Source organism: Aquarana catesbeiana, linkage group LG12 (genome assembly GCF_042186555.1).
Source record: "Aquarana catesbeiana isolate 2022-GZ linkage group LG12, ASM4218655v1, whole genome shotgun sequence".
Taxonomy (NCBI): Eukaryota; Metazoa; Chordata; class Amphibia; order Anura; family Ranidae; genus Aquarana; species Aquarana catesbeiana.
In genome coordinates, this window is record NC_133335.1 from 38,686,704 (window position 1) to 38,709,702 (window position 22,999).

At 43.6% G+C, this 22,999-nt stretch overlaps 1 protein-coding gene across 1 annotated transcript in view; it reads right to left on the reverse strand.

Moving 5' to 3' along the window:
* The window catches only part of OSER1 (oxidative stress responsive serine rich 1), a 47,506-nt gene that overhangs the window by 7,840 nt on the left and 16,667 nt on the right, over positions 1-22,999 (reverse strand). The window contains exons 2-3 of the mRNA XM_073607594.1: positions 10,582-10,705; positions 6,453-6,566 (exon numbers count right to left, since the gene is read on the reverse strand). Coding sequence (XP_073463695.1) covers positions 6,453-6,566; positions 10,582-10,705 — 238 coding nt within the window. The remainder of the gene's footprint in view (positions 1-6,452; positions 6,567-10,581; positions 10,706-22,999) is intronic.

Below are 22,999 nucleotides of genomic sequence, written 5' to 3' on the forward strand. Positions count from 1 at the left end.
TGTCAACCATTTTCATAATCGATTAATTGGCCAGCCGATTAGTTGGCCTGCATACAGAATGCAATATTTGTTTACATATCAGGAAATACAATGCAGCACAGATACAGCTCAGTACACCATCCATACATGTCAGTAAGTGCCTGAGAACTTGTAAAAGTGAATGTGTGAGGAGCAATGCCTCATGGGACATGTAGTCCTTGGGCAGGAAGTGAGTGGCTCTAAAGGCAGAAGTTTTTTACCTTGCTATAGGGGCACTCTATACTATAATTTGCAGCTTGCTATTGGGGCACTCTAAAGGCAGGAGCCAGAAGCATCGGTGAGGGACCCCAGAAGAGGAGAATCAGGGCCGCTCTGTGCAAAACCATTACACAGAGCAGGTAAGTATAACATGTTTGTCGTTTAAAAAAAAAAAATACTTTAAAGACTGTGTGCAGGGAAGATCAGCATCTGAGCCCAGAGAAGGTGGAGGCTGAGAGACTGGAGGTAATAGAAGGCATTACAATTACATTTAAAGTAAACTTTTACATGGAGGCATGCCACATTACGTGGGAGCAGGGCACATTACATGAGGGCAGGCCACATTTCAAGGAGGCAGGGCAAATTACGTGGGGCACGGCACATTACGTGGCGGCAAATTAGAAAGGAAGAGTTAATCCCAAGAAAACTCCCACCACATGCCATAGAGAAACAGTTGTGGAAAAGACTGCCCTTAGGGGGATGGTGCGGGTGGGAGTATGATCAACAAGAAATCCCAACATGTTATATACTATACTGTAATAAAACCTTTTTTCTTTTATCAGACATATAACTGTTCACTTTCATCTATTCCCCGAGGAAGGAAATGAATATATTTACTCTTATTCCCCCTGCTTTTCCAAAACATGATGGGATTTCTTGGTGTTGATCCAAGAATAAAGCAACATTATATGCATTGTTATCCTTTCTAATGATTTTAGGAATATTTTATAGGAATTTCTAGTGTATGTTATTGTTATTTTGTAATAAAATAATCTATTTTTATATATACTTTTGTTGATTATCCATTACTCATACTCCCACCCATTACGTGGGGGCACGGCCCATTTCAAGAAGGCAGGACACATTATGTGGGAGCATGGCACATTACATGCGCCCAAGTGTGAAAGGGGTCTAAATAAAAAATGTGATCTCTGAGTCTGATGAAATTTACCAGATTCAACCTCCAATAGTATATACTGTACAGTATAAGTGCCGGTTCACACTGATGTGAGTTCATAACGAATGTGATGCGTCAAAAACATTCTAAATTCGCATGTCATCCCTAAAGTCATTGTTTTCAATGACGGTCGTTCACATACATGCGTTGCGATTCCTCTACGAATGTGATGCGATGAAAAAAAAAAAAAGGGTCTTGCGCGAGTTTACAGCGTTGCGAATTTAGTCTCCATAGACATCAGTGTAAATCGTTCTGGAATCGCATTGTTAGTTCAGATATGTGCGAATTCCACCACACTACTCTCCACAAAAACCAGGAAGTACACAGGAAGTTTTTACATTATGATTCCATTGGCTAGAACATCAATCGCAGCTATGTCCAACTCCTGAAATTCGCAGTAAAATCGCACCTCACACGGGACAAAAAAACGGAACAAATTCACAGCGCAGCAGTGTGAACCGGCACTAACTCTTCTGTCTGTTATTCTCAGAGTGGATTCGAGATTTTGCTCCCTAACCATATAGTTGATTATTTATATTTACCACTGCATAGAGATATTTAAGAATAAATTGCCTTTTAATAAAAAACTTTACATATTAAATTATACACCACACTTTTATTTAAGGCTATTATCCGATTAATCGAAACAATAAAATCGGCCAACTAATCGATTTTAAAAATAATTATTAGTTGCAGCCCTAAACCAAGGGCCAGTTAACTGTCCTTCAGGCTTTAGGAGGGCCGGACTGTGGTCACTGGAAATGTAAAAAATCCTTGGCATCAGTATATGGTGCCCCTCATTGGTTTTAGTGGGAGGAACGGTGCCCCATCATTGGTTTTTAGTGGGAGGAACGGTGCCCCATCACTGGTTTTTAGTGGGAGGAAGGGTGCCCCATCACTGGTTTTTAGTGGGAGGAAGGGTGCCCCATCACTGGTTTTTAGTGGGAGGAAGGGTGCCCCCATCACTGGTTTTTAGTGGGAGGAAGGGTGCCCCCATCACTGGTTTTTAGTGGGAGGAAGGGTGCCCCCATCACTGGTTTTTAGTGGGAGGAACGGTGCCCCATCATTGGTTTTGTCGTGGGAGGAACGGTGCCCCCATCATTGGTTTTGTCGTGGGAGGAACGGTGCCCCCATCATTGGTTTTGGAGTGGGAGCAACGGTGCCCCCATCATTGGTTTTGGAGTGGGAGCAACGGTGCCCCCATCATTGGTTTTGGAGTGGGAGCAACGGTGCCCCATCATTGGTTTTGAGTGGGAGCAACGGTGCCCCATCATTGGTTTTGAGTGGGAGCAACGGTGCCCCATCATTGGTTTTGAGTGGGAGCAACGGTGCCCCATCATTGGTTTTGAGTGGGAGCAACGGTGCCCCATCATTGGTTTTGAGTGGGAGCAACGGTGCCCCATCATTGGTTTTGAGTGGGAGCAACGGTGCCCCATCATTGGTTTTGAGTGGGAGCAACGGTGCCCCATCATTGGTTTTGAGTGGGAGCAACGGTGCCCCATCATTGGTTTTGAGTGGGAGCAACGGTGCCCCATCATTGGTGTCAGTGGGAGCAACGGTGCCCCATCATTGGTGTCAGTGGGAGCAACGGTGCCCCATCATTGGTGTCAGTGGGAGCAACGGTGCCCCATCATTGGTGTCAGTGGGAGCAACGGTGCCCCATCATTGGTGTCAGTGGGAGCAACGGTGCCCCATCATTGGTGTCAGTGGGAGCAACGGTGCCCCATCATTGGTGTCAGTGGGAGCAACGGTGCCCCATCATTGGTGTCAGTGGGAGCAACGGTGCCCCATCATTGGTGTCAGTGGGAGCAACGGTGCCCCATCATTGGTGTCAGTGGGAGCAACGGTGCCCCATCATTGGTGTCAGTGGGAGCAACGGTGCCCCATCATTGGTGTCAGTGGGAGCAACGGTGCCCCATCATTGGTGTCAGTGGGAGCAACGGTGCCCCATCATTGGTGTCAGTGGGAGCAACGGTGCCTCAAGGGCTGGATAAAGGCAAGCAAAGGGACACAGTTTGTAGACCACTGATTTATATAGAAAAAAAAAAAAACGCAAAGAAACTGGCGTGGAATTCAGGATCCTTTAGCTCAGTACTTCCACTGACAACAGAGAGCGCTCAGAAAAGTCATATGCCAGCTGCACATTTAAGGGACATTGGCTGCATTGTTCTTGGACTGTGTCCAGCCCTAATGTGACATCTTCTAGAAACAGTGAGAACCTCTCCTATTGACTGCAGCTAGTCCTGAAAATAGCATCAAAGAAACATAAGACTCCAGTAGACAATTCTACCCATGAGCTTCTACTCCATTGAACATTAGGGTACATTTTCATTTGACGGGTTATTACATATTAAGGACAGTTGGTGTGCACAGGAAAATGCTCTCCATGCTGGAAGGTCTGTGCTGAAAAACGCAGACACCACTCTCTAAAAGCTAAATAAACCCTGTTAAACATCAAAATAAAACTGGAAACAGCCTGTGAGGAAAGAAAAAGAAAGACATTGTTTAGAAAAAAAAAAGGAAGGATTCTAAGTGCAGTACTGAGAAACTACGGATGACTTACTCCTCCAAGGTGCAGATTTGTGTATTATGGGGCACATGTGTCCCTATTGTCACGCACCTGGAGATAATGGGAGCTGTAGAACACAATCACATAGGGGGGCATTCATGATTGCAATCGCAAAGTTTGCAACGATGAACCTGTTGCAAAGCACAATTCCTTGCATTTTGTGACTGCTTCCTGAAGCAACCATGATGTGTGTTAATAAATTTACTGCAGATAAAGTGTTCTGTGAATAATGCATGTGCCAAGCAAGTGACCTCCTGTGTTCAGTAAGCAGCAGAGCAGCCACTTGGCATGGGACCCAGGAGCCAGCAGCAATCACCGTAGTAGTGATGCCTAATTCAGCGATTTCCAGCCTTCACAGGGTTCACACAGGTATGGCACATACATATTTACACCACTGTAACTAAAAAAAAAAAAATTACTATATTAAACCTTAACGTATGTATGTGAAAAAATGCACCTTGTCTAGATCTGAATGCTGCAGAACAGGAAATATAAAAATGTTTAAGTGGCTACGGAACATTGTCTGGAACAAAGCATTTACATTTAATTTTGCTTCCATGTATCTCTTGGGAAAGGTTTCCTTTAAGTAATCTGCCGGCTGCTCCATGAAATAGTTCCAGGCTGTAAACAATCTGTGTTCTACTACTTCAATGTAGGATTAGATCAATCTACAGCTATTCAAACAATGCACAAGCTCTCCAGCATCTCAACATGTTTGTTTTGGCCAACCTTAGCTTGTAGGCCTTTTCTTATCACAGCGACACGAGTCACTGAATTATCAGCTACACGGCTCCTAAAAAGAAGACACTTCGAGCCAAAATAATAGAAGGAATGGACATACCAGAAAGACCCAATTATCATATACATTTTATATAAACATTTCTATTGATTCAAGACAATCACTTAGGTTAGGAGGAGGCCAAAGGAAACAAGGTATTCCCACACTGATGTACCCCTCCATAATTTAGTGGATGAATGTCTGGCTTCCACTGGGGCGGTTTACAGGCGCTATTAATAGCTCCTGCAAACCGACCCGAAAGTGCCGCTGCTTTCATTCCAGTGTGAAAGACCCGAGGGCTTTCACACTGGAGCGGTGCGCTAGCAGGACGGTAAAAAAAGTCCTGCTAGCAGCATCTTCGGAGCAGTGAAGGAGTGGAGTGTATACTGCTCCTGCCCATTGAAATCAATGGGACGGCGCTGCTATATCGCCAGCAAAGCGCCTCTGCAGAGGCGCTTTGCTGTGGTTTTGAACCCTTTCTCGGCCGCTAGTGGGGGGTAAAACTGCCCCGCTAGCGGCCGCATACCGACGGTAAAGCGCCGCTTACAATAGCGGCGCTTTACCGCCGACGCCCGCCCCAGTGTGAAAGGGCCCTTAGACCACCTCACCATAAACCTGACCAGTCATACCAGCCAAATGTAATATGTTGCACTGGATATGTCAGCCCCTGGCTTCTTATATCTTGATGATCTCTCTGCCCGACTCTACACACGTCTTACCTGGGAGTTCCAGCTCCTCCTGTTACATTCTCCATATTATTACCATAAAAAGATATTAGGAACCCCTCAGAATCAGCACAGCAGGTGTGCAGACCCAGGAGCTCAGCTTAGAAATCTCACCAACAAAGAAAGACTTTCAGGGGGTTTAAAGTGGTTCTAAAGCCTTATTTTTTTTCACCTTTATGCATTAAGATGTAAAACCTTCTGTGCTGCAAAATACCCCCAGCCCTCCCTTATACTTACCTGATGCGATGTGTACGTGAGCCGCTGTCTCCCTCCTCCTTGGGCAGATTGATAGCAGCAGGAGCCATTGCATTCAATCAAATGCAGTGACAAGCGAGCGGGGGGGGGGGGGGGGGGATTTGCGGGGGCTGCCAAGCTGCCTGCTCTGTGTCAATAGACGCAGACAGGGCGGCTCGGGAGTGAGCACACATGGGTGCCCCCATGGAAAGTGGCTTTCCATGGAGGCACTTGCCAAAGAGGACTAGCCTAGAGCGCCGGCGGGGGAACCCAGAAGAAGAGGATCAGGGCTACTCTGTGCAGAACCACTAAACAGAGCAGGTAAGTATAACAGATACACGGTAACATATCGGGTGAAAATGGCATTTTCAGCATTTTGCCGATAGAGAAAAAAGGTGCCAATAATGGTGCCAAAAGCGCACGTGATTTTATTGTGCTGTGTGTTTTTCATAGGTCATGCTACTCAAAAATCGCATTAAAAAAACAAACTTAACACAGATGCATTATTAATGCTTTTGTAATGGGGAGGTACATTTTTGGTGCTGTTTTTTTAACTGACCAAAAATGCAGCAAGCAAGATTTTTAAACACCACAATAGACCAGTGTGAAGACATACATAAAATTTAAAGGGATGCATTTTTCATATATATATACATACATATATATATATATATATATATATATATATATATATATAAAAATTTTTTTATATATAATTTTTATTTTTAAACTATTATTTTCAGTTTTAACCAAGTGCATCCTGAATTTTCGGTACCAAAATTTCCATTCAGTGCACCTCTAATTTAATTTTAAATAAATGGAAAAAAAATGGAAAAAAAGTTTTAATGTTGATTTAACTCTCCAACACCAAAAATTGAAATACCGGTTTTGGGTGGACTGACCATTAACAGTAAAAGAAAAAAAATTGAACTGAAATCTCCAAACATTTACCCATGCCAGCTATCCTTCAGGCAGCCAAAAACTTTTGGCTTGGTGTCTTCCAAAGAAGGCCTTCCACACGTCCTTGTAGTGCCACCATCAGCAGCAGGCAGAGATGCTGTGCCCCTGAAATACAAACCAACCTACCATAAATCGTTATAGATAGAAGCCCAGACATGCATCATTATACATAGTACTAAACTACCAGCTTTAAGACAGCAATATAATCCATTTTTACTGTGGCCAGCTATAACCATCCCTGCAGATTGTCCCCAAAATCTTAATTCGGCATACAAAAACAGCATCTTTCTGTGGATGAGTCAGTGACTGCTTTAAGAGGCTGTTGGTGCTGTAGAGGTGCAGTGGGCTCCAACACTGTTCTACCCATGTTCTGAGATTTAACATACTGTATACAATGCAAACATGGATGATGTACCTGTGCAACAATCAGAGCATATGGGGGGGACTGGTGATTAAAGAGGATCAGTCATCAAGCTAACTTCCCTTACATACAAAGTAAATAATGAAAACTGAAACTGTGTACCCTCCGGGTTAGTCCTGGGGTAGTGAGATACTTGTTCAGTATCACTGTAAAGTTACTTTTACATGGGTGGATTTTGTTCGGATCAGCAGGGGGATCAGCTCACAGATCCGCTGCTGGTTGGAGCAGAGTGGGCGGAGGACACATCCACGTGCGCTCAGTTTCTCCAGCGCAGACACAGACAAAGCCCTCTCTGCTCTACTGGTGGTCTGAAGTAAATTAACGCCACTGTTTACACCAGGCTACCCTTAAACAGAAGGAGGCAGATCCCCTTCGGTTTTTTTTTTGTTTTTTGTTTTTTAGTGAACCAGATCGGACCCTGGGTTAGGCGGGTGTAACCAGACACAAGTCTATTTACACCCGTCTGTCCATAGGAATGCATGGACAATGCCATCAGATCTGCCTGAAAAACTGACAGACGGGCATGATAGGACAGCCAGTGTGAAAGGGGCCTTTAGAGAACTAGTGTATAGCCTGCTTTGAGTGGCTATAAACCAGGTAAATCTGTTCTCTAGAAATGAGAGGCACTGAAATATCTGCCAATACTTGAACATGCCCCTGTGTGCTGTGCAACGACGGATAGGAGCAGCTCATCTGGTCAGTCATTCCCTTTCCTCTTCCCAGTAAAAGGATTAGGCCATTGTACAGAGATTTTCCAGTAAGCAGCAAAATCTCTGAATGTAGAAATATCTACCACTCTGCTGGAACTCATACAACATGTACTGGCTAAGACACAGAACCATATCCTAATCTGTAGCACCAGGCATTTTTTATAATAAACTATTGTAACTATATTGGTAAAGATTTGTTAAAGGTATAGTGCAGGGATATGCAATTAGCGGACCTCCAGCTGTTGCAAAACTACAAGTCCCATCATGCCTCTGGGTGTCATGCTTGTGGCTGTCAAAGTTTTGCTATGCCTCATGGGACTTGTAGTTCTGCAACAGCTGGAGGTTCGCTAATTGCATATCCCTGGTATAGTGTATAAAGACAATATGCAATAAAAGAAAAGAAAGCATGTGAACGGTGTTGTTACTGAACAGAGTTTTGAATGCAATTATAAATGAGAAATAAAAATAGCAAAGAACACTAACCGTATGGTTGTGTAGATTGTATATACATCTAATGATGCTTAATAAAGAAGATTCTTTCACCCTAATTATTAGGTTGTTATTGTCATTTGTGGTAAGTTCATTCCATTACAGTAAGACTTCATGCACACAGCCAAACAGCATGCAGAGCCTGCACCACGTACAGCCAACCAATGAAATGCATAGCAGAGGGAGGGTGTACTCTGGGGTTTGCATAAAGCACCTGCACTGACGTATACTCTGAATGCACACCATCTGCAATCAAGGCAAACATCAGTGCGCATGCACGTACTTTATGCAACCCTCGGCACCCAACCATGTACAGCTGCCTTTTGTAATGCATCTCAATGGGTGGCGGCAACAGGTCCCAAGAATGTCATTATGCAGGCTCTCCATGGCCCCTGTACAGCATGAAGAGGAAACCAAAATGTTCATAAGAGTCAAGACAAGAACTCCACTGGTAGGAAATCGATGAATAAGAGCTGCACTCCAATCTTCACTCTTTTAAATACACATCAACAGTGTAGTAGCAATTATAGTGTTTCCACCCAAAGGATACCGCTGCCTCCCTAACATGTTTCACCACAAGTGGCTTGCTCATAAGGCAACCCCTATCCTTGTAATGATGGCATTCGTGGCGAAAGGGGTTAAAGAGGAGTTCCACCCAAAAGTGAAACCTCCGCTCGCTTATCTGCTTCACCTGTTTTTGACAGGTACCCTTCCCCACTTTCCGGGAGACTGCGCCGCGGCGCTGTCCTTCAGAATTAGCCCCCCCCCCCCCCCCCCTTCCTCTGCTGCCAGGCCAATTGGAAAGCACAGCAGGGAACCGGCTATGAACCTGAAAGGCTTTACTGCTGGTTTCCCTTATGATTAATGGCTGCGGCAGCACCCGAGAGATGATCTGAAAATCGGCTCGGTTGCCGACATCGCGGGAGCCCTGGACAGGTAAGAGTCCCAAAATTAAAAGTCAGCAGCTACAGTATTTGTAGCTGCTGACTTATTTTTTTCATGGGGGGGGGGGGGGGTGGGGGGTGGAACTCCTCTTTAAGGAGGCGGTGGTATCTATTGGCTGGAGACACTATGATTGCTGCTACACTGTTGATGCTTGCATAAAAGTATTCGGAAGACTGAAGTGCAGTTCTCATTCATCGATTCCCTACAATGGTAAGCATGGACCCTATTTTATTTATCCATGGATAGGGATGAGGAGCAGGTTTGGAGCAGAGCTGCGGGTTCAGGATGTCTTTACTACAAGAAATGCACTTGCCTCATATTTTGTCAAATAAAGCAGGGACGCTTCTGTAGAGAGACCAAGAGGTTCCAAGCATTAACATTTCTAACATTTTAGTGGTTGTCCAATTTAGGACTATGGTTTTCCTGATGTAAAAGAGAAGTCATCTCAGGAAAGTCTTCTTTTAAGTCCCTATGTCAATGTTCCTAAATTGCTCTAGAAGGCACGACTTTAGATTGTATATAATGGGAACTTGTAAATTATGCACTATAAACTTAGTAACCTGGAACCAAGAAGGTCTAATTTTGGGGCATCCTCAAACCACGTGAAGAACATCACCATCCACAGCTAAGCATTTGTGACAAAGACAAGTGTCCCTCTTACCCATTTTCAGACAGTCTAATGGGTAAAATACATGAAAACACTATTATTGAAAAAGTCAACTTTTCCACATATACCAGGGCTAAAATAAAATTTAGAAAGTTCATCCCAATCCTGGTCTGTAATATCCCTATTCTATTGGTCTCAGATTCGGGGTTACATAGAAGGATTCCCTTACAATAAAGTACTAGAAAATCTAGCAACCAGCTTGGGGTGACTGGATTATAATAATTCACTTTCCAATAACAAAGGTTGAAAAAATAAATTGGATTAATTTAAACTGGGGCTCAGCAGCATGCCAAGGTTAAAGACTGGCATCTGCATCCACACCCAGCTGGTGCAATCAGCCTAGGGAGGTGGAGGCAGACACAATGGCTACACAGATGCAGCCACATGTCAAATTTTGACAGCCGTGCAGGAGAGGGTACATGGAGAGGGTACATGGCCCTGAACACTCAGGACCACACAAAGGACTTCCCATGAATATAGCTGATGCATGTACTTCAATCCCACATTATCCCACTGGGGACCAGTTAGAACAGTCATAAAATGGACTAATTCTGGGTTATACCAGACAGGTTTAATAGGAGAAACAGTGTGGACCATTAGTGGGACAATCTGAAGAGCACCAGGCTGTTTTAGCAGAGTCTTTCCTATGGCCTGGAAAGATTCCCTGTTCCGATTTCCCAGGCAGAGATTGGCTGGAGAACTGGAGCAGAGACAACTGAAGCACTATGGGTGACATGCAAAGCTTTCTTGTTCCACCAAAAAAAAAAAAAAAATACAAAAAAAAAAACAACCACAGGATTGGTTGTTGTGAGCAGGTTCCAGAATCAGCCCCTGTGAAGCATACAAATCAGTATAATCTGATAGCACAGAACCCCCCACAGGACTCACCCTTCTCCATCTACACGCAGTTTTTTAAAAGCGCTCTGAAGGTTGTCTTCGTCGCCGTCTTTGGCCTCCGACTCCATCACTGACTTGTGCAGGCAAATGTGAAGGCAAGAATCGCAGCTGAAATCTACAGCGACACAGAAGGAGAAAGATGGTCAGAACACAAAGGTCCTTTTGTATTGTTAGAATGTGAACATGAGACATGTTAAGTCAAAACAATGAAGAAAAGGACTTCACACATCTTCTCTTCAAACTAGACATTATGCTGGAGCTCAGACTGACTAAAATACTGTTTACAGTATTCTGGCTGTGATGTAACAAAGGCAAGTCTGGGCAAATCTCACCCACAACTAGGAGCCAGCACTATGCAGCCTGCAGGGGTCCGGTGCGGGCAACGTACAGGGCGCAGGGGTCCGGCGCGGGCTACGGTGCGAACATGGAAATGTAATTTTAATTTATTAAACTGCTAAATACCTTTTCTTATCAGCAGTTACAGCAGGAGGAGTTTTCATTCTCCCCTGATTGTCCTATGAGGCTGCAGGACCCCTGACCCTCTGTCTGGACAGTGCCAATTGGCCCTGCACTGATCACATGCACTTCCCCAAGAGAAAAAAAAACAAAAAAAAAACAAAAACAAACAACCCTCCAGCGATACACACAAAACTGAGCATGTGCAGCTTGTCCCCTAGCCTCTATACTATCCAGAGATGGTTTGGGGACTCTAGAAGAAGGGGAGGATCAGAGAAGACAGGATCACAAACAGCCTTTTTACACAATGTGGAGGATTAGCCCCTTAGGTTCCACAGCAAGTATAACAAGCAAGCTTTACCGCATATTAGCGCTGCACGATTCTGGATTAGAATAAAGATCACGATTCTCGGCATAACATCATCTTTCACATTAAACAAAAAAGTGGGCTAACTTTTTTTCTTTACTTCATTAAACGTTTTTTTTTTTTTCAAAAAATTGCTTTTGAAAGACCGCTGCGCAAATACAGAACCTATAGGAAAGCCTTATTCTAGGCTTCCCTAGAGGTACAAATACAGGGAGGTTTACAACCTAAGTGGTTAAACTGACCTCATATACAGACCTAAATTCATCCCTTTAATCTAAAAGAACCAAAAGATAGTTTTTTTATCTCAGCACTGAGCAATGTTGTGATAAACTTGGCAGGCTGCCTTTTTTTTTTTTTTTTTGACAGCTGTCTGCTGTGAGCAGAGAACGGCTCACACTGATTCGTGGAAATGCCAGATTAAGATCGCGAGGGGGGTTGAATACGAGATTGTGATTGTTTAACAATTGATCGTGCAGCTCTACTGCATATACAGACTGATTTTACTGTTGTGGGTTTAGTAACACTTTAACAAGATCCCAAATCCATAATCCTTTAAAAGGGATATGCAATTAGGGGACCTCCAGCTGTTGCAGAACTACAAGTCTCATGAGGCATAGCAAGACTGACAGCCACAAGCATGACACCCAGAGGCAGAGGCATGATGGGACTTTTGATGGTAGTTTTGCAAAACTAATGGCATATCCCAGCTTTAGTAGGTAAAAGAGAAAACATTTATTTATTTTATTTATTTATTTATTTCAGGTACTTATATAGCGCCGTCAATTTACGCAGCGCTTTACATATATATATTATACATTCACATCAGTCCCTACACCCTCAAGGAGCTTACAATCTAAGGTCCCTAACTCACATTCATACCTATGCTAGGGCCAATTTAGACAGGATCCAATTAACCTACCAGCATGTCTTTGGAGTGTGGGAAGAAACCGGAGTACCTGGAGGAAACCCACACAGACACAGGGAGAACATGCAAACTCCAGGCAGGTAGTGTCGTGGTCGGGATTTGAACCAGCAACCCTTCTTACTGCTAGGCAAGAGTGCTACCCACTGCACCACTGTGCCGCCCCAAAACATATGTATCCAATGTGTGCAGATGTCTTCCTGGAGTTCATACTCCCTTTAAAAGGGTTGTAAACACTTTTTTTTTTCTTTAAAAAAAAACCCAAACATGTCATACTTACCTCCATTGTACAGTTTTGCACAGAGTGGCCCCGGTCTTCCTCTGCTGGTGGCTCCTCCGCACATCGAGTGTCCACGTTGGAGAAGCTCTCTCCTTGGTGAACACCCGTGCCGACGCGCTCCTGAGACCCGCATCTGTGTCCATTCACACAGAATGCAGGACTCGGCCCGGCCCCTCTGCGCCATTGGATTTGATTGACAGCAGCGGGAGCCAATGGCTGTGCTGCGATCAATCTATCCAATCAGGACACAAGACACCGGCTAGATCTGGTGTGTTTGTTCCCGGGCCGGAAGAAAGATCGGGGTTAGGTAAGTAAAACAGGGGTCTCTGGGGTGGGGGGGTGGGGGTTTGGGCTAAAGCACAATAGAAGGTTTTTCATCTTAGTGCATAGTATGCATGAAGGTGAAAAACCATGAGGGTTTTCAACCCCTTTAAATCTGCCTTGACTTTATCTTTAAGATGCACAGATCCATAAACCCTCTCAGGCTATTTACAGACAGCATTCAGCAGACTTGTAAAGCAACCTTTAGTACGAATTATCATAAAAGTTATTTTCATAAACAAGTAAATCTTATCAGCAGAAAAGTCGGTCAGCAAAACACATAGGGAATGGAGTTCGATAATATGGAATAGAAGTTCCTGCCATCCATACAAAGTGTAAAAGGGTGAGAATGCCACAGGTTTGTGAAAGTCTGTTAAAGATTGAATAATCTCTGTAAAATTCAGAAGACTTATCAGATGCGATTTGGGGGTTCAAGGCCTCCCTTCATCAGGGCTCGGAAGCTGTCTGCAATAGAGGCTAATATGTAATGACTGCCATGTAATCTCCGACAGCCCAGGAATGCCCACACAGTGATCTGCAGAGCCCGGCTATAAAACTTACCATCAGAGCCCGACCAACCACAGGTGAGAAATGAGCACTGTCACATGCGGTATTATTTCAGGGAAATGCCACACAGAGCCCATCACATGGTGACAACATATGACAGGGCATAATAAACATGCCCATGTGGAGTCATATTCATAAGCTGCTACCAAGCTAAATATTCCAACACTCCTACGACGAATGACTCAATGGAAGATGTCATTATGTTACACAATGCATTCATAATAAGCTGATTGATCACTTCCCTTTATCAGAGGTGAAACAATCATAAATCCTGCTGGTCAGTAAAGCTCTTCTGTCATCTGAATACACAAAACATAACATGTCTACAATGTGTCAAATCAGGGAATTTTAGATCTCTACATACAACCTGTGTATTATTTTATTTTATAGTACTGCTAGCCACCTTCCTAAACGGGACACCCAGTACCATTTGTGTGTGACCCCCCCGCCACTTCTAGATGGTTGAGGGGTCCATGCCCATCTGTGTGTGGCACCAACATACACACTGCCACAAGGCAAGCAAATGCCCCTGATCTTTGTGTGATGTGTTACCAATCATTGTGAATGGCACACCAATGCATTGTACTACACAATGCATCGCAATGTACGTAGCAGGTGTTGTGCTGGGTTTACAAAATAAGGTCATACTCCATTGTGGTGTACTGGCAGTCCATTCATGATGCCTGGGCTGTCTCAATTTAATGCATGCTAATGGGTGAAATAAAGGTGTGTTAACACGCACAGCTGAACACTTTGATGTAAATGGGCACCATCAGTCAGTAAGCCCTCGTTCACATTAAAGCGATTTGTCATGCAATTTGACAGGAAAAATCACATGACAATTTGCAGCCCATGGCCAGCAATGGCAGCGCTCCACACCGATTTGCAAAAGTAATTCCTGCATTACATTTGCCGATTTCGGGTGCGACTTCAATAGACATCTGTGTATGAAGCCATGCAGATGTCTTTCAAGTCACACCCGAAGCAGCATGGAGATGCGGCTTTGAAATCATGATGAAGTCGCACTAATTCAAAGCCGTGTTCAATGTGAACGAGGGCTAAGAGTCAGTATGTCTGTGCTCACCCTGCTTCAAGATCATTGGAAGTCAATGAAAGCCATGTGTGTCAGTGCCCCGCCCCCAAACCTGTATCATCACATCTAAAAGGTCCATGCACACTAGCGTTTTTTTTAAAGTGGTTGCTAAGCCACTCCGTCCTCTTCATACATCCTGTTTCCTAATACTATGCTCCGCTGTGTCTGTGCTTATTTCAGAGCGCCTCATGGCTCTCGTGTGACCGGCCGCCTCTCCTCGCTCTCGATCTGACAGCTAGAGCAGGAAGGGTCGAGAATCCCCTGCTGACGTCAGTAGCGAGGAGAGGAGAGAGGCGGCCGGTCACGTGAGTGCTGAGAGGTGCTTTGATATAAAGGTATAGACCAAATTTTTTTTTATAAAGCACAGACACAGGGGCGCATAGCATTAGGAAACACAGAGGATTGTATAATGATGTAAAAGTTATATTAGCAGCGGGAGGGGGTGGGCACTGTTATGAGCAGACAGGCAGGCAGGGAGGGGGAGAGAACGGGGACAGAGGACAGAGCAGGGCTGCGGATGAAAGAGGCAGGTAAACTAACCACGCTGTCAGGGCTCAGTAGCCATGATAAAACGTGGTCAGTTTACAGAGGGGAGGGCAAAGCCAGGCAGGATCAGCCAGGTAATTCAGGTGATAGAAGGGGCCAAATTACACAGCACAAGTAATGTGCTGTATAACATGCTTTAAGGAACAGGATCCATTTTTTTTTTTTAATTTAGTGTAAAACAAACACTTTAGGCTCCTAGAAGCTAAAGAGTGTTATCATATGTGTCCATGCACACTACTTTAGGCCATTAGCATTTTTTTGAGCTTCAGCATCTAGGAGCAGAAAAAAATCGTCTTTGCAGAGTTTTTTTGAGCGCTTTCCAGCAGAGAAAAAAAAAATGTTGAATGCTCCTAAATTGCTCCTAAGCTTGAGCTTTTTTTTTTTTTTTTTTTTTTTTACCTTTATGTACTGCAAAAACGCTAATAAAATGCCAATGCTCCTAAAAGCTACTAGAAGCTGGCACAAAAATGCTATCAGCAGTGTTTTTCTAGCTATTTTTGAGCTTAAGAAAAACACTAGTGTGAATGGAGCCTAAAAGAAGGTCTGTCCAATCGGATGATTGGCAGTCAGAGCCAGTGACCCCCCCCCCCCTCCTCATGTCTATAGGTCCTCAGGGGCGTACCTAGAGCATTCGGCACCCAGGGTGGATACTAGAGCTGCACAATTAACCATTAAGAAATTGTGATCTCGAATGAACCCCCCTGACGATCTCTATTGCAGAGTTTGCCGATTCTTTCACATAACAAGTGGAGAGACTTATCTGCTCACTCAGCTGTCAAAAGAAAACATCCGGGCAGTCTGCTGTTTTTTAACATGAAACATTGTAACTAACACTTCCTTCGTAGATTAAAGTGATAAACTTATAAACTTCTGTGTAAGTAAAAAAAAAAAAATCCAGGCACTCTGAAAAGTCTTTAACAACCTGTAAATGAAGGAAGTTTAACCACTTAAAAGTCTAAATCTTTTTCTGACACTTGTTTCTCAAGTTAAAATTCAATATTTTTTGCTAGAAAATGACTTGGAACCCCCAAACATTATATATATTTTAGCAGAGACCCTATGGAATAAAATGGCAATTGCTGCAATATTTTAGGTCACACTGTATTTGCCCAGCGGTCTTTCAAATGCAATTTTTTGGGGATAAAAATACATTATAATAAATAATAAAAAAAAAAACTAAACAGTAAAGTTAGCCCAATTTTTTTTAAGTTTTAATGTGAAAGATGATGTTACGCTGCGAGAATTGTGATCTATCTTCTAAGCAAAAAAAATCGTGATTCTCATTTTAGCCAGAATCAGGCAGCTCTAGTGGATACTATATCCCAAATCCTGTCCACCAATAAGCTAATTTCCCCTGTGCAGCTGTTCAGAAAAAATAAAAAAAAAACTTCTCCGGGCCCCGTGTGTTCAGTGGTGGCCGGGGGACAGAAAGTGGACCATTTCATTACTTTCAGCGGATTAATCCGCAGCAGCGCTACCTCCCGGCTCTAGTGTACTGATATAGAATGGATCCAGTCGGTCAATACCATTCATATTTGAGGAAAAAAAAAAAAAAAAATACCTACTATCATGGGAACTCTCCCGAGAAATGTAGGAATATCTGGCAATGTTGGTTGGACACACCGGGAGTAGCACCCCCACAACGTGTTCTTGATAGATTGCTACAGCTTTAGATGTATTCAAACCAAGGGTCCCCCTGGAGAGTCAACTCATTTATGGAAGAATTACCATTATTGTGTTTCTCCTATATATTTACTAAAGTAAATTAGCAGCTGCCTAGAATGGTTTTATTAGCCTTTGAAGACAGGCAGTATTCCACAATGTCTGATTGTTTGTTTTGTATTTGTTTTACATTATTAATATTGAAAGGTGTCTAATAAATGATGGTTATATCATAGGCCAGTGATGGTGAACCTTGGCACCCCAGATGTTTTGGAACTACATTTCCAATGATGCTCATCCACTCTGCAGTGTAGTTGAGCATCATGGGAAATGTAGTTCCAAAACATCTGGAGTGTAAGCCCGGGTTCACACCACAACGGGCTGCGGATCGCACAGGAGCGCTGTGCGTCCCTGTTCACCGTTTCAGGGACGAATCAGGGCCGATTCTATGCCTGAATTCGGCCCTGAAACGCAGCCAAAGACGCACAGCGTTTTTGTGCAGTGCGCACCGCAGCCGCCCCGGAGATATGTGAACTGGCTCCATAGGGAGCCAGTCACATTCTCCTGCTATGCGAATTAGAGGTGCGGAAACGCACCTCTAATTCGCATAGGTGTGAACCCGGGCTAAAGGTTTGCCATCACTGTCAATGACAGACACTTTTAGTATACATATGGAGACTTCATTAGACACTGTTGAGGTTTTCCTCTCTGTTTGCTATAGCAGAGGACATAAGAATTGCTTCCCATTATTGTAACTGAACAATTGACTGTCTCTATACTGTGATGCCTTTTACTTTTTCAATAAAAGTTACTCGATTTAAGAACACTTTCATGGGAACAAAGTGATTGGTCGGCACTGATTTTCCTGACTGATTGCTATTGCCCACCAAAATGTCATGTGCCCGCCCCCCCCCCCCCCCACCTTCCTTCAATTTCCTTACACAGGGGCTGCTGCACCATATCTTTATACAAGAACTAACATACAGTCAAGCAGCTGCTGCAAGAAAAACAAACATTTTTAGGATAAGCCCTACAGGGGCTGTCTGATGGGCGAATAGCCAAGGTAAAGCCTTTCTTTCCTTGCCCCTAGCTTTCAAATGTCATTTCTTAAACACAGGTAAGAAACTAATCACAGAAGTAGATATGCTGCTGGAGACAATAAGAAGTGTTCCCTAGTTTAGCACAATGTTCATAGATCAGGCCTCTGGAGAGTATACTGTTTACAAGAATGAACTCTGATCATAGACGTGTACCTACATAAGTGATGCAAAGTAGGCCAATCACTGTGCAATACGATTCAGCAAGAATCACATCGTGTGCATGTAACAAACAGCGATGACTGCCCCGTCTATGTATACAGGTACAGCCCACAACTTGTAGATGGGATTACTGATACCAAACTAGACTCACCACATGGGCCACTTATTGTAATTCTGTACATCACATCTCTTACACACAGCCAGAAAAAGTGCCACATGTACTTCCCTTTTTAAACAGGGAAATGCACGCATAGATGGGTTGTTTTACCAAAGGATTCTAAAGGTCTATCCATCCCCTCCTGAAGTCTATACAGCCTTGCCAGAGCACACAGGTGCTGGATAGTGACCTGACATTTCTTTGCTGAAATTAAGCAATACAACTAGGTCACCTCTCCCCACCTCAGTGACTGGACAGTAAAGGAGCAGCAGAAAACTAATGGGCTCCTTCCTCTGCTCTTTCCTTCAGTCCGCAGATTCCTAAGTCTGAGTGCTGCAATACAGGGGGTCACAAGGGGCTGATTCAGGCAGTAACAGTCTATTCACACCGGCCGTTGTATTACAACGCAGCAGCGGATGTGCAGTGCGATTCAGCCGGATAACTGCAAATCTGATGCATCAATTGTGGTGCATCACATGGTTCACTTTTTTTAAACAAACTTTATTGATATGTCTCACAGTGACAAGTTCATTAAGTTCTACTGGCCACCTTGCACAGTGCAGCACTCTCCCTAACAGGAAGACAGGCAGCAATAAAAACTTGACCGGTGTTCTGATCCATCTCTACTCTATCCAAAAAAAAAAAAGTTTTGCCTTTAGTTCTACTTTACACAACTGCTTTAAAGTGGTTGTAAACCCCTTTTAAAAATTCCCCCGCAAAAAACAAAAAAAAAAAACCTGCAAGACAAAGGCATAATGAGCTAGTATGCATAGCATACTAGCTCATTATGAATTACTTACCTGAGAGCGAAGCCCCCGCAGCGGTCCTCGTTCACCGCTCCGGCGGCCGACATCTCTCCGGGTATCGCGCCTCCGGCACTGCGATTGGCTGGAGCCACGATGACATCACTCTCTCGTTCGGGAGCCGTCAGTAGTGGCACAGTACAACTAAAGCAACGGCACATACGTGCCATTGCTTCAGTGCGCATGTGCCGATGACGTCGGCACATGCAAATACAGATATCTCCTAAACCATTCAGGTAGTAAACTCAGTACTACCGCTTGTATCTACAGGTGAGCCTATAATAAGACCTACCTGTAGGTCCTGTGAATATCACCTAAAAACTTGCAGTTTAGGAGATATTCAGACTGCTTGCAGCAGATATCATCGGCACATGTGCTCTGAAGATCCGGCTTACAGTGCCTGACCTTCAGAGCTCGTGTCGGAAATGGCAGCTCCCGCACGCATGCATGGGAGTGACGCCATCGTGCCCCCTGGCCAATCATGTAGCTGGAGGTCGCGAACACGGAAGGAAGATGGGGGAAGAGGTCAGCCATCTCAGCGCTGACATTGCAATGCTGGAGGGCTTCGTTCTCAGATGCGATGCATACTATACTAGCACATTATGACATTGCCTTGCAGGGACTTTTTTTTTTAATCACCGGCGGTTTACAACGGATTTGATGAGTGTTTTTTGTTTATATCTGCCTGGGGTTAAGCCAACTTTTGGCTACATTTTTACTTACCAATAATGTCCCCCAGCCGATGCTAAAACAAAAACAAAAAAAAAAAGCAAAGTGAAGAGTTTAGGCTGCAATGCTCAGCTTTTATCTTGAGTTGTCCCATGCAGTACCTCTTCTGTACCACAAGATGTCCTCAGTCTTCTAGGTTGAATGGTTCCCAGTGTCTAATATTTTGGAAGACTGAGGACTCTAAAGAGAATGGAGGGGAGGGGGTGAATGGCCACCCACTGGTATTTACCACATTAATACCACTTTGTACATCAGTAAAGACCAAGTAACGGCACTCTGTGGCTTTATATGACAGGCCTGAAGACTTCTAAGGAGCCTAGAAAATAGCATAAAAAGCATCTCGCTGGAGGGATTGTGTGCCCCGTGTTAGGCTTATACAATTATTTTCCTAGTTCAAAAATACTACGTCCTGTGTCACCTCTCCCTGCCTACTGATTGGTCATTGAATCAGCACCATCACCTCTGTTCAGTGAACAGGAGGCTAACCCAATAAAGAGCAGCAGAGCGATCTCACTGACTAGCATTGGCCCACATTAAAGATGCTTTGGCAGGTAAAACATATACGGTATGTATTAGTGGATTGCTTGGAGTTGCCCTTTAAACCCCCAGTCAGTACAATCCAGGGACTAGCGAGCCATGTCTAGAGGACTGGGGGGGGGGGGGGGGGGGGCTCTATTTATAACAAAAATGCTTTGATAAAACGAAGGCGTCAGGTGGACAGTTCTTGAAGCTCTGTCTGCCTGGCCCCTTATAAAGTGGCCCTGTGATGATAAACAAGGATAATGACAGGGAATGTGCCATTCCTCACAGTACAAGTGTTCAGAGCCACCACATCAATGAGCTTTCTGCTGATCCCTCTAATGAGGCCTGGCAGGACCACCAGTCCGGGAGATCATCAACACCTCGCTGGTGGCAGTTGTGCATTTTGTCGGCGATCATGTTTAATCGCTGCACCCGGACCACACTTATCAGGAATGCCCCTATTTATCAATGTGTGTCCCCATCAACACACAGCCTCCAATCAGGATCACACCTGCTCTGCATGATGACAGAAGCATGCATTTCATTGGCTACTATCAGGCTACAGACAGTTCAATAGAACCATTAACCTGCATTATTGGCATACATGGGAAAACGTCCCCAGCACACCTTACAAAATGACAGCTGATGCCGAACTTTTCCTTTAATATGTTCTTTTAATAGAGTACAATAAAATAAACATTCCTCAGTAAACTATTTACCCCACCCACTTACAGTGTAAAACTTTCCATGCGGCTTCCCTGAACCACAGACTGCAATAAAAAAAAAAAAAAAAAAAAAAAAAAAAAAAGACTCCTTACTAGACAAGGGCAAGGCCAGAACCCCAGTCAGCTTTTTATTACCGCTTCTACGTTGTGGGTTCACCCTCACTTCCTGTGCTGGAGAAAATGTTGTCACTAATAGAGGAAGTAAGGGAACATCTCTACACTGGGGGCACACAGCTGTATTATGTATCAGTACATATTATACACTATTACTGTCTGTCTTTATCACCATAGCCCGATATCAGTACATATACACTATTACTGTCTTTATCACCGTCCCCCAGTATCAGTACATATACACTATTACTGTCTTTATCACCGTCCCCCAGTATCAGTACATATACACTATTACTGTCTTTATCACCGTCCCCAGTATCAGTACATATACACTATTACTGTCTTTATCACCGTCCCCCAGTATCAGTACATATACACTATTACTGTCTTTATCACTGTCCCCAGTATCAGTACATATACACTATTACTGTCTTTATCACTGTCCCCAGTATCAGTACATATACACTATTACTGTCTTTATCACCGTCCCCCAGTATCAGTACATATACACTATTACTGTCTTCATCACTGTCCCCCGGTATCAGTACATATACACTATTACTGTCTTTATCACCGTCCCCCAGTATCAGTACATATACACTATTACTGTCTTTATCACCGTCCCCCAGTATCAGTACATATACACTATTACTGTCTTCATCACTGTCCCCCGGTATCAGTACATATACACTATTACTGTCTTTATCACCGTCCCCCGGTATCAGTACATATACACTATTACTGTCTTTATCACCGTCCCCCAGTATCAGTACATATACACTATTACTGTCTTTATCACTGTCCCCAGTATCAGTACATATACACTATTACTGTCTTTATCACCGTCCCCAGTATCAGTACATATACACTATTACTGTCTTTATCACCGTCCCCCAGTATCAGTACATATATATACTATTACTGTCTTTATCACCGTCCCCCAGTATCAGTACATATACACTATTACTGTCTTTATCACTGTCCCCAGTATCAGTACATATACACTATTACTGTCTTTATCACTGTCCCCAGTATCAGTACATATACACTATTACTGTTTTTATCACCGTCCCCCGATATCAGTACATATACACTATTACTGTCTTTATCACTGTCCCCCAGTATCAGTACATATATATACTATTACTGTCTTTATCACTGTCCCCCAGTATCAGTACATATACACTATTACTGTCTTTATCACTGTCCCCAGTATCAGTACATATACACTATTACTGTCTTTATCACCGTCCCCCAGTATCAGTACATATACACTATTACTGTCTTTATCACCGTTCCCCAGTATCAGTACATATACACTATTACTGTCTTTATCACTGTCCCCAGTATCAGTACATATACACTATTACTGTCTTTATCACCGTCCCCCAGTATCAGTACATATACACTATTACTGTCTTTATCACCGTCCCCCAGTATCAGTACATATATATACTATTACTGTCTTTATCACCGTCCCCCAGTATCAGTACATATACACTATTACTGTCTTTATCACTGTCCCCAGTATCAGTACATATACACTATTACTGTCTTTATCACTGTCCCCAGTATCAGTACATATACACTATTACTGTTTTTATCACCGTCCCCCGATATCAGTACATATACACTATTACTGTCTTTATCACCGTCCCCCAGTATCAGTACATATACACTATTACTGTCTTTATCACCGTCCCCAGTATCAGTACATATATATACTATTACTGTCTTTATCACCGTCCCCCAGTATCAGTACATATACACTATTACTGTCTTTATCACTGTCCCCCAGTATCAGTACATATACACTATTACTGTCTTTATCACCGTCCCCAGTATCAGTACATATATATACTATTACTGTCTTTATCACCGTCCCC